This window comes from Theropithecus gelada, chromosome 6 (assembly GCF_003255815.1).
Source record: "Theropithecus gelada isolate Dixy chromosome 6, Tgel_1.0, whole genome shotgun sequence".
Lineage (NCBI taxonomy): Eukaryota > Metazoa > Chordata > Mammalia > Primates > Cercopithecidae > Theropithecus > Theropithecus gelada.
Genome location: NC_037673.1, coordinates 109362578 through 109376333, shown reverse-complemented (window position 1 = coordinate 109376333; position 13756 = coordinate 109362578). Strand labels below are relative to the sequence as shown.

The 13756-nt window shown below is 41.6% G+C and overlaps 1 protein-coding gene across 2 annotated transcripts in view; it reads left to right on the top strand.

The window, feature by feature from the left end:
* MCC (MCC, WNT signaling pathway regulator) overlaps window positions 1-13756 on the top strand; it is a 466526-nt gene that overhangs the window by 364767 nt on the left and 88003 nt on the right. For both annotated transcript variants that reach the window (XM_025387469.1, XM_025387470.1), the window contains one exon: window positions 8095-8237. In XM_025387469.1, the coding sequence (XP_025243254.1) occupies window positions 8095-8237 (143 nt within the window). The remainder of the gene's footprint in view (window positions 1-8094; window positions 8238-13756) is intronic.

Below are 13756 nucleotides of genomic sequence, written 5' to 3'. Positions count from 1 at the left end.
AGAAGAGACACAAGACAGCTTGCATGTATATTCTCTTCCTTCCAGCCATATGGGGACGCAGGGAGAAATCAGCCATCTGGAAGCCAGGAAGAGCCCTCACCAGAAAGCAGCCATGCTGGACCTTGATCTTGGAGGATCTAGGCTCCAGAACTGTGAGAAAATAAATTTCTATTGTTTAAGCCACCCTGTCTATGGTATTTTTTTATGGCAGCCTGAGCTGACTAAAACACCTTTCTTGAAAATCACCAATGATTTCTTAAATGAAAAATCCAGTGACCTTTTCTTGTCATTGGTCCCTTTCTATGGCATTGATGCTAAGTCATCTTTCCTTCCTGATGGCACTCTTCTTAAACCTCTAGGACCCTGCAGACTGTAGATCTTTTCCCTCCATGGAATTTGTCCTCAGCCTGGGCTCCTATCCTAAACTCTCTCTCTCACATGTTTCACCTCATACAGCAGCAGCCCCAAGGCACAGACCCCTCCGATCTCTGTGATCTCAGCATTGGCACTCAACCCTTCTGTTTAATGGGGCTGCAAAATGCCCCCTCATTTGAGGACAGAGAGATAAAATCCTAGAGTCTCTATCTACTGTAATATAATCTGACTGCTAAGATTTCAGGCCTGCACCAGGAGCTTGATGTTTCTCCTGATCTTTGGGCACACAGTTGCCTATGTGTTGTTGGTATCATGTACATCTTGATGTACATGCAGCCAACAACACACAGGCATCTGTTCATCTTCATATTGTTGCATTTCAAACACTGTAACCAAAACCTCCTTGTCTGCCAGCAAAACATATTGTTCTGATTAATTTACAGTCTAAAAAGTATAGTGCAATGAAATAAAAATAAAACCCATAAAGAAGATGTGTTTTTCGTTCCCTGTTTTCCTGTGTGATCTATATCAATCTCTTTTTTAATATTTGGAAGTTCTTGAATATGGATCTTATATGAGCTCTTGTTAAGACAAAAATGGATTGTTATATTCATAGAAGAGCATTTCAAATCCCATTTGTTCAGTTATTCACCAAAAGATTCATAGATGAGTCTGATCTTCTCTATGCTATCTGAAAAAATAAGGGGAGATAGTATTGAAGAAAGAATGAGGACTTTATTCATCACTTATTTCCTGTACTAGATTCTTTCAGAGAACTAAAAGGAATACATTTCCTTCCAATAGTTTTAAAAAAACAAAAACAAAACAAAACAAAACAAAAACGAAACTTTGTTCTTTAAAAGAAAGCCAGCCATTTAAAGACAAGTCTACTTTTAATTTAAGAAAGAATGCAGTTCACCCAAAAAAACACCAGGTCAAGTAGGGTGGATTAGTTGGCCACAGCTGACTGACAGCTTGACAGCTGTCAAGGCAGGCAGTTGACCATCTGGGTCTTCTCCACAAATCATTCCAATACAGTGGAAGGCATGAACGTGTACCCAAAATGAGAGAGATAATGTGGATAGTGACATGACAGTCTGTCAAATGCTGTTGACTCCATAGTATTTTGAGCTTGAAGTCTGGAAAGCATGGTAAGAATTATACTTCCATTGACTTTTCCCTCTTCTGATTAAATAATTTTACCCCTAACCAATAATGAGAAGGAATCTTTAATAAATAATGAAATATCTTTTCCTTCAGTCATGACATTATAGTTGACCCTTTAACAATATGAGGGTTATGGGAGACAACCTAGGCAATATCATTCTGCATGGAGCAAGGGCAAAGATTTTATGACAAAGACACCAAAAGCAATAACAACAAAGCAAAAATATACGAATGGAATCTAATGAAGCTTAAGAGCTTCTGCATAGCAAAAGAAGCTATCAACAGAGTAAACAGACAACTTACAGAATGGGAGAAAATATTTGCAAACTATGCATCAAGCAAAGGTCTATCCAGCATCTATAAGGAACTTAAACAAATTTACAAGAGAAAAACAACCCCATTAAAAAGTAGGCAAAGGACAATAACAGACATTTTTCAAAAGATACACATGCAGCCAAAAAGCATATGAAGAAAAGCTCAATATTGCTGCTCATCAGAGAAATGCAAATGAAAACCACAATGAGACACCATCTCATACCATTCAGAATGGCTACTATTAAAAAGTCAAAAAATAACAGATGCTGGTGAGGTTGCAGAGAAAAGGGAACACTTATACACTGTTGGTGGGAGTGTAAATGAGTTCAATCATTGTGGGAAACAGTATGGCGATTCCTCAAAGAGCTAAAAGCAGAACTACCGTTCAACCCAGCAATCACATTACTGAGTATATGCCAAGAGGAATATGAAGCATTGTATTACAAAGAACACATGCACACAAACGTTCATTGCAGCACTCTTCACCATAGCAAAGACATGGAATGAACCTAAATGCCCATCAATGACGGATTAGATAAAGAAAATGTGGTACGTATATACCGTGGAATACTATGCAGTCATAAAAAATACAAGCTCATGTCTTGTGGGTTAACCTTAGCAAACTAATGCAGAAATAGAAAACAGAATACTGGGTGTGGCAGCTAAATGATAACAAATTGACATAACAAGGGGAACAACAGACATTGGGGCCTACTTGTAGGTGGAGGGTGGGAGGAAAGAGAGGAGCAGAAAAGATAACCATTGGGTACTGGGCTGGGTGATGAAATAATCTGTACAACAAGCCCCCATGACCCAAGTTTACCTGCGTAACAAACGTTCACATGTACTCATGAACCTAAAGTAAGAGTTAAAAAAGTCCCAACAATATGAGGGATAATGGCACCAACCCCTACACTGTGGAGTTAAAAATCCAGATATAACTCGTGACTCACCAAAACCTTAACTACTAATAATCTACTGTTAACCTGACAAAAACAAGAAATGGGGAAAGGATTCCCTATTTAATAAATGGTGCTGGGAAAATTGGCTAGCCATAAGTAGAAAGCTGAAACTGGATCCTTTCCTTACTCCTCATACGAAAATTAATTCAAGATGGATTAGAGACTTAAATATTAGACCTAAAACCATAAAAACCCTAGAGGAAAACCTAGGTAATACCATTCAGGACATAGGCATGGGCAAGGACTTCACGTCTAAAACACCACAAGCAACAGCAACAAAAGCCAAAATTGACAAATGGGATCTCATTAAACTAAAGAGCTTCTGCACAGCAAAAGAAACTACCATAGGAGTGAACAGGCAACCTACAGAATGGGAGCAAATGTTTGCAATCTACTCATCTGACAAAGGGCTAATATCCAGAACCTACAAAGAACTCAATCAAATTTACAAGAAAAAAACACACAACCTCATCAAAAAGGGGCAAAGGATATGAACAGACACTTCTCAAAAGAAGACATTCATACAGCCAACAGACACATGAAAAAATGCTCATCATCACTCACCATCAGAGAAATGCAAATCAAAACCACAATGAGATACCATCTCACACCAGTTAGAATGGTGATCATTAAAAAATCAGGAAACAACAGGTGCTGGAGAGGATGTGGAGAAATAGGAACACTTTTACACTGTTGGTAGGACTGTAAACTAGTTCAACCATTGTGGAAAACAGTGTGGTGATTCCTCAAGGATCTAGAACTAGAAATACCATTTGACCCAGCCATCCCATTACTGGGGATATATATACCCAAAGGATTATAAGTCATGCTGCTATAAAGACACATGCACACGTATGTTTATTGTGGCACTATTCACAAACAATAGCAAAGACTTGGAATCAACCCAGATGTCCATCAGTGACAGACTGGATTAAGAAAATGTGGCACATATACACCATGGAATACTATGCAGCCATAAAAAAGGATGAGTTCGTGTCCTTTGCAGGGACATGGATGCAGCTGGAAACCATCATTTTCAGGAAACTATCGCAAGAACAGAAAACCAAATACCACATGTTCTCACTCATAGGTGGGAATTGAACAATGAGATCACTTGGACACAGGAAGGGTAACATCACACACTGGGGTCCTATTGTGGGGAAGGGGGAGGGATAGCGTTAGGAGATATACCTAATGTAAATGACGAGTTAATGGGTGCAGCACACCAATATGGCACATGTATACATATGTAACACACCTGCATGTTGTGTACATGTACCCTAGAACTTAAAGTATAGTAATAAAAAAAAGTCTACTGTTGACTTGAAGCCTTACAGATAACATAAGCAGTCAGTTAACACATAGACTAGTATCTATTAGGTTGTGTGAAAGCAGTTGTGGTTTTTTCCATTACTTTCAAAAGCAAAACCACAATTACTTTTGCATCAACCTAATGTATATATTTCATGTATTTATGACATATCTTAAAATTTTTTTTTGTATTTCTAGGCTACACGATTCATCTGAGGTTTTTTCAAGTTGTCACAAATTTCCAAAAAATTTTCAAATACATTTATTGAAAGAAAATTTGCGTATAAATGGATTAATGCAGCTCAAATCCATGTTGTTCAAGAGTCAACTACATAGTGTCTCATTGGTGTGAAATTTAGGAATTAGGCTGTGCTAGTAGTTGCATAATCTTAGGTAAGTTGCCTCTCGAAGCCCCATTTGTCTTGTTTGTAAAATAAAGGTAGTGGTCCTGGCTAAAACAGTCTTTAAAATCCCTCCCAGTCTGCCAGCCTGTGACTTTTCTGCCACTGCTGGTCATTACATAGGCAAGTGTACAATCTAATGCCTGCCTCCTTAGGAGCATTTGTTATGTTGTTTAAACTAGGAGCAAGCATTAATCGTTGCATCTCTTAAAGCAGCTTGGAAGCACTTCCCAGACACTTCTAAGTGAATGAAAGAATATGCATTTGGAATCCTGTGAGTTGACCCTTTATGTTCCAAGGAGAGACACCTGAGAACTTTATCATTCCATGATTATAAACCTACCACTACAGAGTGTCACTTTCAACATTTATCATTTTATCAGAGCTGCTATTTTTCTGGTTTCAAATGGCCACTTTTTTTTCCGTGTTTTTACATTTTCCTCTTTTCATCACCAGCATTAGCAGTTGGTGTTTTTTTGGGGAGGCATTTTTTCCCCAAAGAAATAAGTTATTGCTTGAGAAGAATGCCTGTATACACAACAAACAGAAGTCATCTTCAGATGCTGTTGTGCTGTGTCATTAGCCACACAGCCTCACCAGGCGTCCTCAAGGCTGTGCAGAGCCACTGCAGAAGCACAACTCCAAACCTCGTCTTTGCAAAACTGACAGGGACTCTTAGTGTGTTCTACTTACTCCTTTGCTCTTGATGGAACAGTGCTCCTGAATGGTAGAGAAGACCCCCGGTCATCAGTGTGCCACGCGTACTGCAGTCACAAATTGAGTTAGTTTACAATTTGTCATTTCCCGGTCCCAGGTTCCAGCCTCCTTTCAGGAATGATGCCAATGAGAGATAAGGATATGCAGCTCCATGATTTTTTACGAAAGTCAGTGGGAGACCCAACGGGGCTGCATGAACTTTGTAATATTTAAGCTCAGTTTAACCTTTTTATACCTCATTCCTTGTGGCACAAGATCTTCCCTGTTCTCACAAGGTAGCTTTCCACCTCTAATGACTATTACTTTGTTGGCATGTGTTATTTTAGTTCTAGAATACTTACAATGATTACCATAGCTGGAATGCATTTCTCCTCTTCTCATTTTATCTGTTTCCACACAAGATCTTGGCAACATTTATTCCTTCCCCTGAATTCCTAGACTTTCCACATTGTATTTTTATTTCTTCCATCTAACCCTGATTATTTGCATCCTCTGGTGCAATATGTTTTCCTTTTGCTCAAACTGCCCAGTCAACAAGTAGTCTGAGTGCCTCTCCATCCTCATGTTTCCATCCTGTGCCATATTTTGGTTTCAGCCATAGTGAACCGCTTGTTCCCCTCCAAGTTCTGCACATTTGCAGCTCCTCTGAGCCTTTTTGCCTGTGCTATTCCACACATGTGACCTAACTGAAATCTACTTGCCTTGAGACTCATCTTGAGTGCTTCTCCACCCAGGAGGTCTTCTCTGGTCACTCCCCACTGGCAGCCCCAGATATTCCACCTGTGTTCACCCACAGCATCCTTCTTGGGTTGTGAACATCTTTGTCTCCTTGAAGACAGAATCTGTGCAGTGTTTGTGGTCCTGTCTTTGTTTTGGTGCTCAAATACATTGAATGGGAATTTTTAGTTTGCATGTTGTGACACAGAAAACCTAATGTGATACGGTTCTCCTTCAGACTGTGCTCTGACCTCAGTAGGGAATGTTTCTACAATAACAGCTTCCCTTTCCCACACCTTCTCAATTCACTCCTTTATAAAGTTCATCCTAGTAATCTCTAGAAGTAATTCTGTACAAAGCAGGAGATTTGGCAGGAACTGTATACTTTCGAATCTGGCAAGCCAGGAGGGTTTAAGGTGGCTATTAAAGATTTTACAAATGCCATTTATACCAAAGAAACAGCAGTAGCATTTATCACTTGCTTTCTTGGCTGCAAAAAAGTCTCGGCTGAGCCAAAGCTGATTACGTTGGCCATGCAAGCAAGGTAATTTATTCATCATACACAAAATCTCCCCTTAACTAAAATCTGAATTTTAAGTGCTGACTGAAAGGAGAGCTAATGTATCTATCAGTGCACAATCGTCCCGTAGACCAAAAAGGCACTTAAGAGTACTTTTTAATCGTTTTCTTTCCTAAACCTAATTATTGTTGACTTTTGCTTGCAGATGTCTAATAATTAACTTATTCATAGAACATTAGTCTGTATTTTTTTTTTGTCTTCACCACTCTCTAATTCATATTTTGCATGTCGTGGGGCTTTATATCTACATAAAGCTTTTCCAGATTTCTGGGTAGCTTTTATTAACAATACCTTATAAAACACAGGCTCAGCTGAATCCCTTTCCTGGGAGAAATTTGATATCTTGAGAGAACCAAGATTTCTGTTCTTCACCTTTCTCTGATTTATAGATGTATCTCCCACTTGCCTCCCTAAACTCTAAAGATCACCACTCATCATCTTGGTCTACCCACAGTCCAACACTGTAGACTTTCTTCTCTGGTTGTTGACAACTTAAAATGAATGCCAAGCTGAGATTTCTCCGATTCCTAGCTTTCTTCACAGACAACCTGCCCTTGAGGCTGAGCAGACCTAAGTGGGCATTCCACTCCCAGTTAAATCCCCTGACAGTTTCCCCTACTCGTTTACTTGCAAAATAGATCCTTCAAAGAGGGTTCATTTTGCTGTCTCCATCCCTGTGTCCAGTGTATGTGTGGTGGTGGTAGTGTGGGAAGGGGACACTGCACGTGCTCTGAAATACATACTGCAATTTTAAGTTTCTCAGCTTGCTAATAGTACAATGAAGAGACCAGAGGTTGAGGGACCCCTGAAGGGCTGAGAATAGGTAGATGTGTGTATACAAATAAAACACGGTGGGGTTTAAATGTTGTCTTCTTGTTAGCAAGTGCAAATTAAAGGAAATAGGCCACTGAGTGGTGTTCTCTCATTCAGTGTTCCGTTTTCTCCTCATTGCATCCTCTCTTCCCACCCCCTAATTCTACCTCCTTTCTTTGGGAAGTTAGCCTCGTCTTTCTTGGGCATGCTGATCCATATATCTTTCCAAAACGTCTAGTTTGATCTGCACAGATGAGGTGCTGGTTTCTCAGTAGCTCCAACCCCATCTCCAACCTCCAGCCTCCTTCAAGAAGGAAGCTCCTGTGGGCCCTCCACGTGGTAGGGCATGCCGTTGCTGTGTGCTAGACTCTTAGTTATTTGGTTCAACAGTAGCCTCAGTGCTAGCAGTCTTAGTTCTTTTTCCCCTCGGAATTTGAGGAGGTGAAGAAATCTCGTTTCTTCAGGAATCTTTAGAGAGGAAGAGTTTCTGCAGGCTGATAGATGAATCTCGTTCGGTACATGGGTATGTTATGTGGACACAGAAGCAACCTTTCAGCTTCACTCGCTGACCATAGGTGTGACCATCTATTTGGGCTGGGAGGAATCCTGGTCCATGTGGCCTGGGGGAGAAATCTATTTTCTCTCTGAATGTCTTTTTCTTGTCCTTAAAAGACATATTCTCTAGGGGTTGTCTTAAATCCTCTGTCAGTGGTGGCCAACTCTCCTTTTTTCTCAGGGAGGAAGATGAGTACTCAGAACTGCGATCAGAACTCAGCCAGAGCCAACACGAGGTCAACGAGGACTCTCGAAGCATGGACCAAGACCAGACCTCTGTCTCTATCCCCGAAAACCAGTCTACCATGGTCACTGCTGATATGGGTGAGTCTGCCTGCCGTTACCACCAACTCAGAGTTTGGTTTCTGGATTGTAATAGAAATTTTAGAAATGTGAGGCAGCCTGAATTAAAATTTAATTTTTCAAGGAGTTTACTGAGTGGATGAAGTCACATGTATTTCAGTCCCTTACACATTACCTTGTTGGTCAAAATGGAACTGAAGCTTTCTGCTCTGATACAATTGTGATTCAAACATAAGTCACTTCTATTTGAAAATTCTGGAAGTAGGGAAGCAGTTTAAAAGGCTATTACAGCATTCCAAATTACAGTAATATCTGAACTATGATGGTGGGAATGGAAGGGATGGGATGGGGGCCAACACATTGCAGTGGAAGAACCCCAAGAGGTTTTAACAACTACTTGGGTTGGGTAAGAAGGAGGAGTCCAAAATGACTCCAATGTGTTGTTCCTCAGTGACTAAGAGAAGGATCATATATTCGTTAGTAAGGAAGTTTTGTTGAGAAATGAGTTGGGAAATAGTCATATTATGTTTGAGGTTGTAGAGAAATATCCATATGTAAATATCTGGTACGATGTATTTTAAACTGTAGGGTGTGACCTATTGGGTCTTGAAATTATATGAAAAAGTATTTTTAAATGAAAGCTAATAGGAAAGCAAGTGACAGTATTGTTTCATGAAATTTGTTTCTTGCATGTTTGTAGGCAGTAAGTTGCCAAATGAATGTTCTAACTGGGTTGCAGTCAAAATGTTACAAAACCACTGGTCTTGCCTACCTGGATATTTGGAAAGAGATTGAGGTTTAGGGAAGAGGCTTTGAAGTTATCTGGGCTAAGGTCATCCCTGTGGTTCGAAGGGTGTGGAGTCAAAAGAGGGAGGAGCAGCATATCTCAGGACAGACATGTTTACATGTATGGGAGAGAGGGAAGAAGAACCAGGAGAAAGAAGAGTGCATATAGTCAGTTTTCTTGAGTTTTATAATGAGTTTTTCTTGGAAGTTAAAATTTTGTTGGGGAGAGGGATTTTAATCAAATATTACATATTTGAGTTTAATTAAAATCCTATAAGTGCTACAACATTATGGAACACCGTAGTATGAGAGTGTATCCAAAGAAATTTGATTCAGTCTAGGGTTACAAGAAGGCTTCCTCTAGGAAGGAAGGAAGGATCTGGAGGATCAGTAGGAATTAGGCAGGTCAAGGAAGAGAATAGCATCCAGTGAGGGAGAGGAATGCATTTAAGGAGGTGACTGAAGATCATCATGGATGGAGGACACAGAGGTACAAGAGGGGAGCTGGAGAGGTAGGCAGGAGCTAGGCCATGCAGAGTCTTACAGGCCATGCTAGAGACCATGTTTGGTCTTTACCCAAAGATCCACAAGAAGCTACTGAAAGATTTTTTAATAGTGGGGGAAGAGAATGAGATCATCAGATTTGTGTTTTGAATCAATCACTCTGTAGTGTGGAGAAAGAATCCATAGATGAAGAATGAGTTGGGGAGGCTAGCTTGGAAACTGTTGCAGAAGTCTAGATGGGCAAAATTGTTGCTCAGATTAGGGTGGTGGCAGCTGAGATTTAATAAAGACGTAAAATTGGCAAGATTTGCTGAAGGATTGGAAAGCGATTGAAGGTGGAATGGTGTGTATGCCCCATAAGAGTTTATTTGCACAATAGATGGACAACAGGGCCACTCACCAATAGGGCACATAGGAAATAGGACCCCGTGGTTTTGCTTTGAGTTTTGTTTTGCTTGGGGCAGGAACTATATGATAGGTGGAGATCGTGTGTTCTGTTTGTCCATGGGTTTATAGTGTCTTGAAGTATTTAAGCAGAGATACTTCAGAAGGCAGTAGGTATTCAGATAAAAAAAACCAAGAGGAGAGACCTGGGCTGAAGAAAAGCAGCTGGGAGACATCAGGGTGTTTGCACGTGATAATTGTTGACTCTGTCATTGCCCCATTTGTATCTTACTATCACATTGACATTTTAAATTACATAATAGTATTTATTTGCTTGACTGACTCTCCCACTAAATTCCACTAGGCAGAAGCATGTTTGTTTCATCTCCTAGTATATCTTCAGAGATTATCACAGGGCCTGGCACATAACGTGTTTAAAGATAGTAGTGGGAATGAATGAATGAGGTAATCAACCAATCCACCAGTCAGCCAGCCAAAGATGAAGGAATAAAATGAGGAGAGTGGTATTCTGGAAGCCAGTGCGGCAGAAGAGGCTCTAATAAGGAAGGAGCAATCAGTAGTCTGGATTGCATCTAAGGCCAAATAAAATGCATCAAAGTCATTGACAGCTGTATGTTGGTAGCAGCTTAAACCAGGCAGAAGTATCATAAGGAGTGAAAACAATTCCCCCAATTAAACCGAACCGAGACTCTGGGCTTTATGTTACAATACACACAACTCCCTGCAACCAGACCATGCGTGTGCCAAGTTCATACCAGCATGCTAAGTTCATACTCACATCCTGACTTCATACAGGCATCATAAATCTCTAACCCTGGCAGCCCCAAGCTTCAGGACTCTGTCTTCCGCCTTAGGCAGCCAGACAGATTTAAACAGCCTGGAAATTGCTAATCATTGTAGAGTGTCAACCCTATACTGATCCCTCTATTCACTTCTCTCAAATTGTATTTTATGGAATTAATAAGTGACCTGCACTCCAACAAAGTTCCATAATTAAATACATTTGGGAAGTGCAGGGATAAACCCACTTACATGGATGTCTTTCCTGTGGGACTTCTTGGACCTCCTGACATGAGGCGGTATCTGTAGCACTGGTCCTCACACAGAAGCCAGCGTCCGCCTGTCGGCGCCACGGGCATCCTCATTTTCCCAAACTATTCTTTTCATTCTGTCCCTCACTTAAAAACACATGGGTTAGTTATAACTGGTGGTAGCCTCTTTCCTGAGAAGACTGAGTTCCTGGAGGGGAGTGACCTTCCCTGCCCAGTGCTGACACGTGTTCTCTGTCCACACATAGAAGCTTTTTTTCTCATTTAGTCAGCAGACTCACTTGGGGCTGTGCTAGGTACTGGGGATAAAAGACAGAATCTGCTGTCAGGTCACTTTGCTCCCACCCTCAAATCCTTCAAGCCTAGAGTTACTTGTAGATTCCCAGCACGCAGCCAACAGGGTGTTCCCTGCTTCTGGCCTCCTCCTTGGCCACTTGTTCTGTTTTTCTTCCAGCTCTAGCCACTCTGGCCTCCTGGCTTCCTGTTCCTCCAGCCTGAGCTGCTTCTCCTGCCCGGGGCTCTGTGCTGGCTGTTCCTTCCGCCTGGAGCCCTCCTTCCTCAGCAGCTGTCTCTGCAAAGGACCCCCGCCCTCCCCTCTAGAGTCATGCCTCATCCCTCACTCTTCTGCAGCCACTCGCCTCCCTTTCCCTGCTTCATTTTCTTTCATAGCATGGAGCACTCCCTGAGGATGGATTGTGTTTATACTCTCTTCCTTGTGTGTTATGAAGCTTTATCTGGCTGTCATGCCAGAGTGCAGGCTCCACGAGGGCAGGGACTTCACCTGCCTAATTGATCAGCATAGCAGTGCCTGCACATAGGAGATACTCACATACTTGAGCAGCAGTGAATGAACCCCATCCCAAAGCTCACAGTTCTTTGGGGGATGCAGACAGGTCCACAGGGAAGACCTCACAGTGCAGTTAAGACTCCATAGCAGGCCTGCAGTGGCCCTGGTGATAACCTCGGGGAGGAGCGTGGAAGAATGCTTCCCAGAGGTCACAGCCGAGCAGGAATCCGGGGACTGAGTGGGGTCGGAGCCCGTGAGGAGGAGGGTGCACCAGGCAGGGGTAGCTCTGCCAGATCCCCCAGGAGGACAAACACTTGGGCACAACAAGGAGTAGTTCATGAAAGCTGCTCACACAGCGTAGTCGTGTGTTTGTTCAGCGGAACTGGCCGTCTGCCTCTTCTTATTCCTTTGCCATTTTCCAATTAAATTTCTTCAACAGGGAAAAAAGCTTCCATATATAAGCACCATTATAGGAAATCATTTAAAAGTAGCCATTTCATTATAGTTGCTATATTTGCAAACCTGCATTAGTAACCCAGAGATTTTCTTGAGCTGCAGAATTTGCTGCAGTGTATTTGCTGATCTCCAAAGATAATAGGACTAAGTCCAACCTATTCGCTTCATCAAAATACACTTCCTTTTGTTTTCATACCCCACCCATCAGAGTCCAGCTGCCCCTTCAGTAGGCTAGCTCCTGGGCACTGTCTTCCAAGCCCGGAGGAATAAACGATCCAATTAAAAAGTTCTTTGACTTCCCTAAGCAGTCAAATAAAGGAGAAAGATTCCAGCCTCTGTCACGTTACATGTTTTTTTTAAAAAAAATTCCCTCTTTTCAAACCTGGTCACACAATTGTTCAGAAAATAAAGGTAATTAAGTGGACAAAGCCAAGGTAGGAGTCATTGCTTAGAATTTTTATGTCCTCCATCTGGCAAAGGCTTGCCGTTAAAAGAGAGGGTGGATATACCAGCTAACATGCTTTACTCACTTACCCTGTGTCAAGCATTTACATGCATCCCTCATGTTTAATCCCCAACCCGGAAGGATGCCCTGAAGAGCTCCTCATCTGTAAAATCAGGATAATGGAGTTTAGAGAGGGTAAGTCACTTGTCCAAGGCCACAAAGCCAAGAAGTTGTTTTTATTGTTGTTGCCTGTGTTTCTATAGATGGCTTTCCTTTGATAGTCCTTGGTTTAAACAGGAAGACATGCCAGTGGTTGATTTCCTTTGCTTACTGCAGTCCTTTGAGGTCCCTAGGGCTGATGGGGGAATTAGGGAGCAGCTGTGTGATCACAAGCACCTGGCTTAATAGCGAAGCATTTGCAGTCAGATTTTGTGGCCTTTCATATTAAAATAGAAACAACACTCTTGGACCCAATGATTCTGGGTATTGCAATAGAGCAGAGCACAGATGTGTGCACACAGGCTCATTGCATCATGCACGTTAGAGCATGTTTGGTGTCCTTTCCTGCGGATCATTTTCCCACCTCTGTTAATGCAACAGCAGTGCTTTTCTGGAGCAATTGTTTCCAAAACAAAATCCCTGATTGTATGGGCCTTTGCACAGCCAGTGAAGCGTTCTGTTATTTTGAGATCTCTTCTGATTTTAGGTGATAAATTTTTATTTTTCTGGAATTTAGCACTATCAAACTATTATACCCTCAGGATTGAAATATGAAACCATTATACCCTGAGGGTTGAGATTTATACCCTTAGGGTTGAACTCTACTCATACCCCAAGGTGTTCTATACATAGAATACCTTGCTTTCTGGTGTGATCACTTAGATTTTTCCTCTGTATGAGTAGGTTTTGGAGGACAACCAAGGAAGAATTTACACATGAAACCTGGCTTTTTGGTGCAGTTGTGACTGTGAAATATGTTTGATGCTAAAGCCAGATTTTCCTGGCTTACTGGCTCATGAGGCTTAATGGCTTCAGGAAAAAGTGTTTACAAGCGTCAAGCAGCCACTCAGAGTGAGGAGAGAGGGTCGGGGCAGGGAAAGGCAGCCCT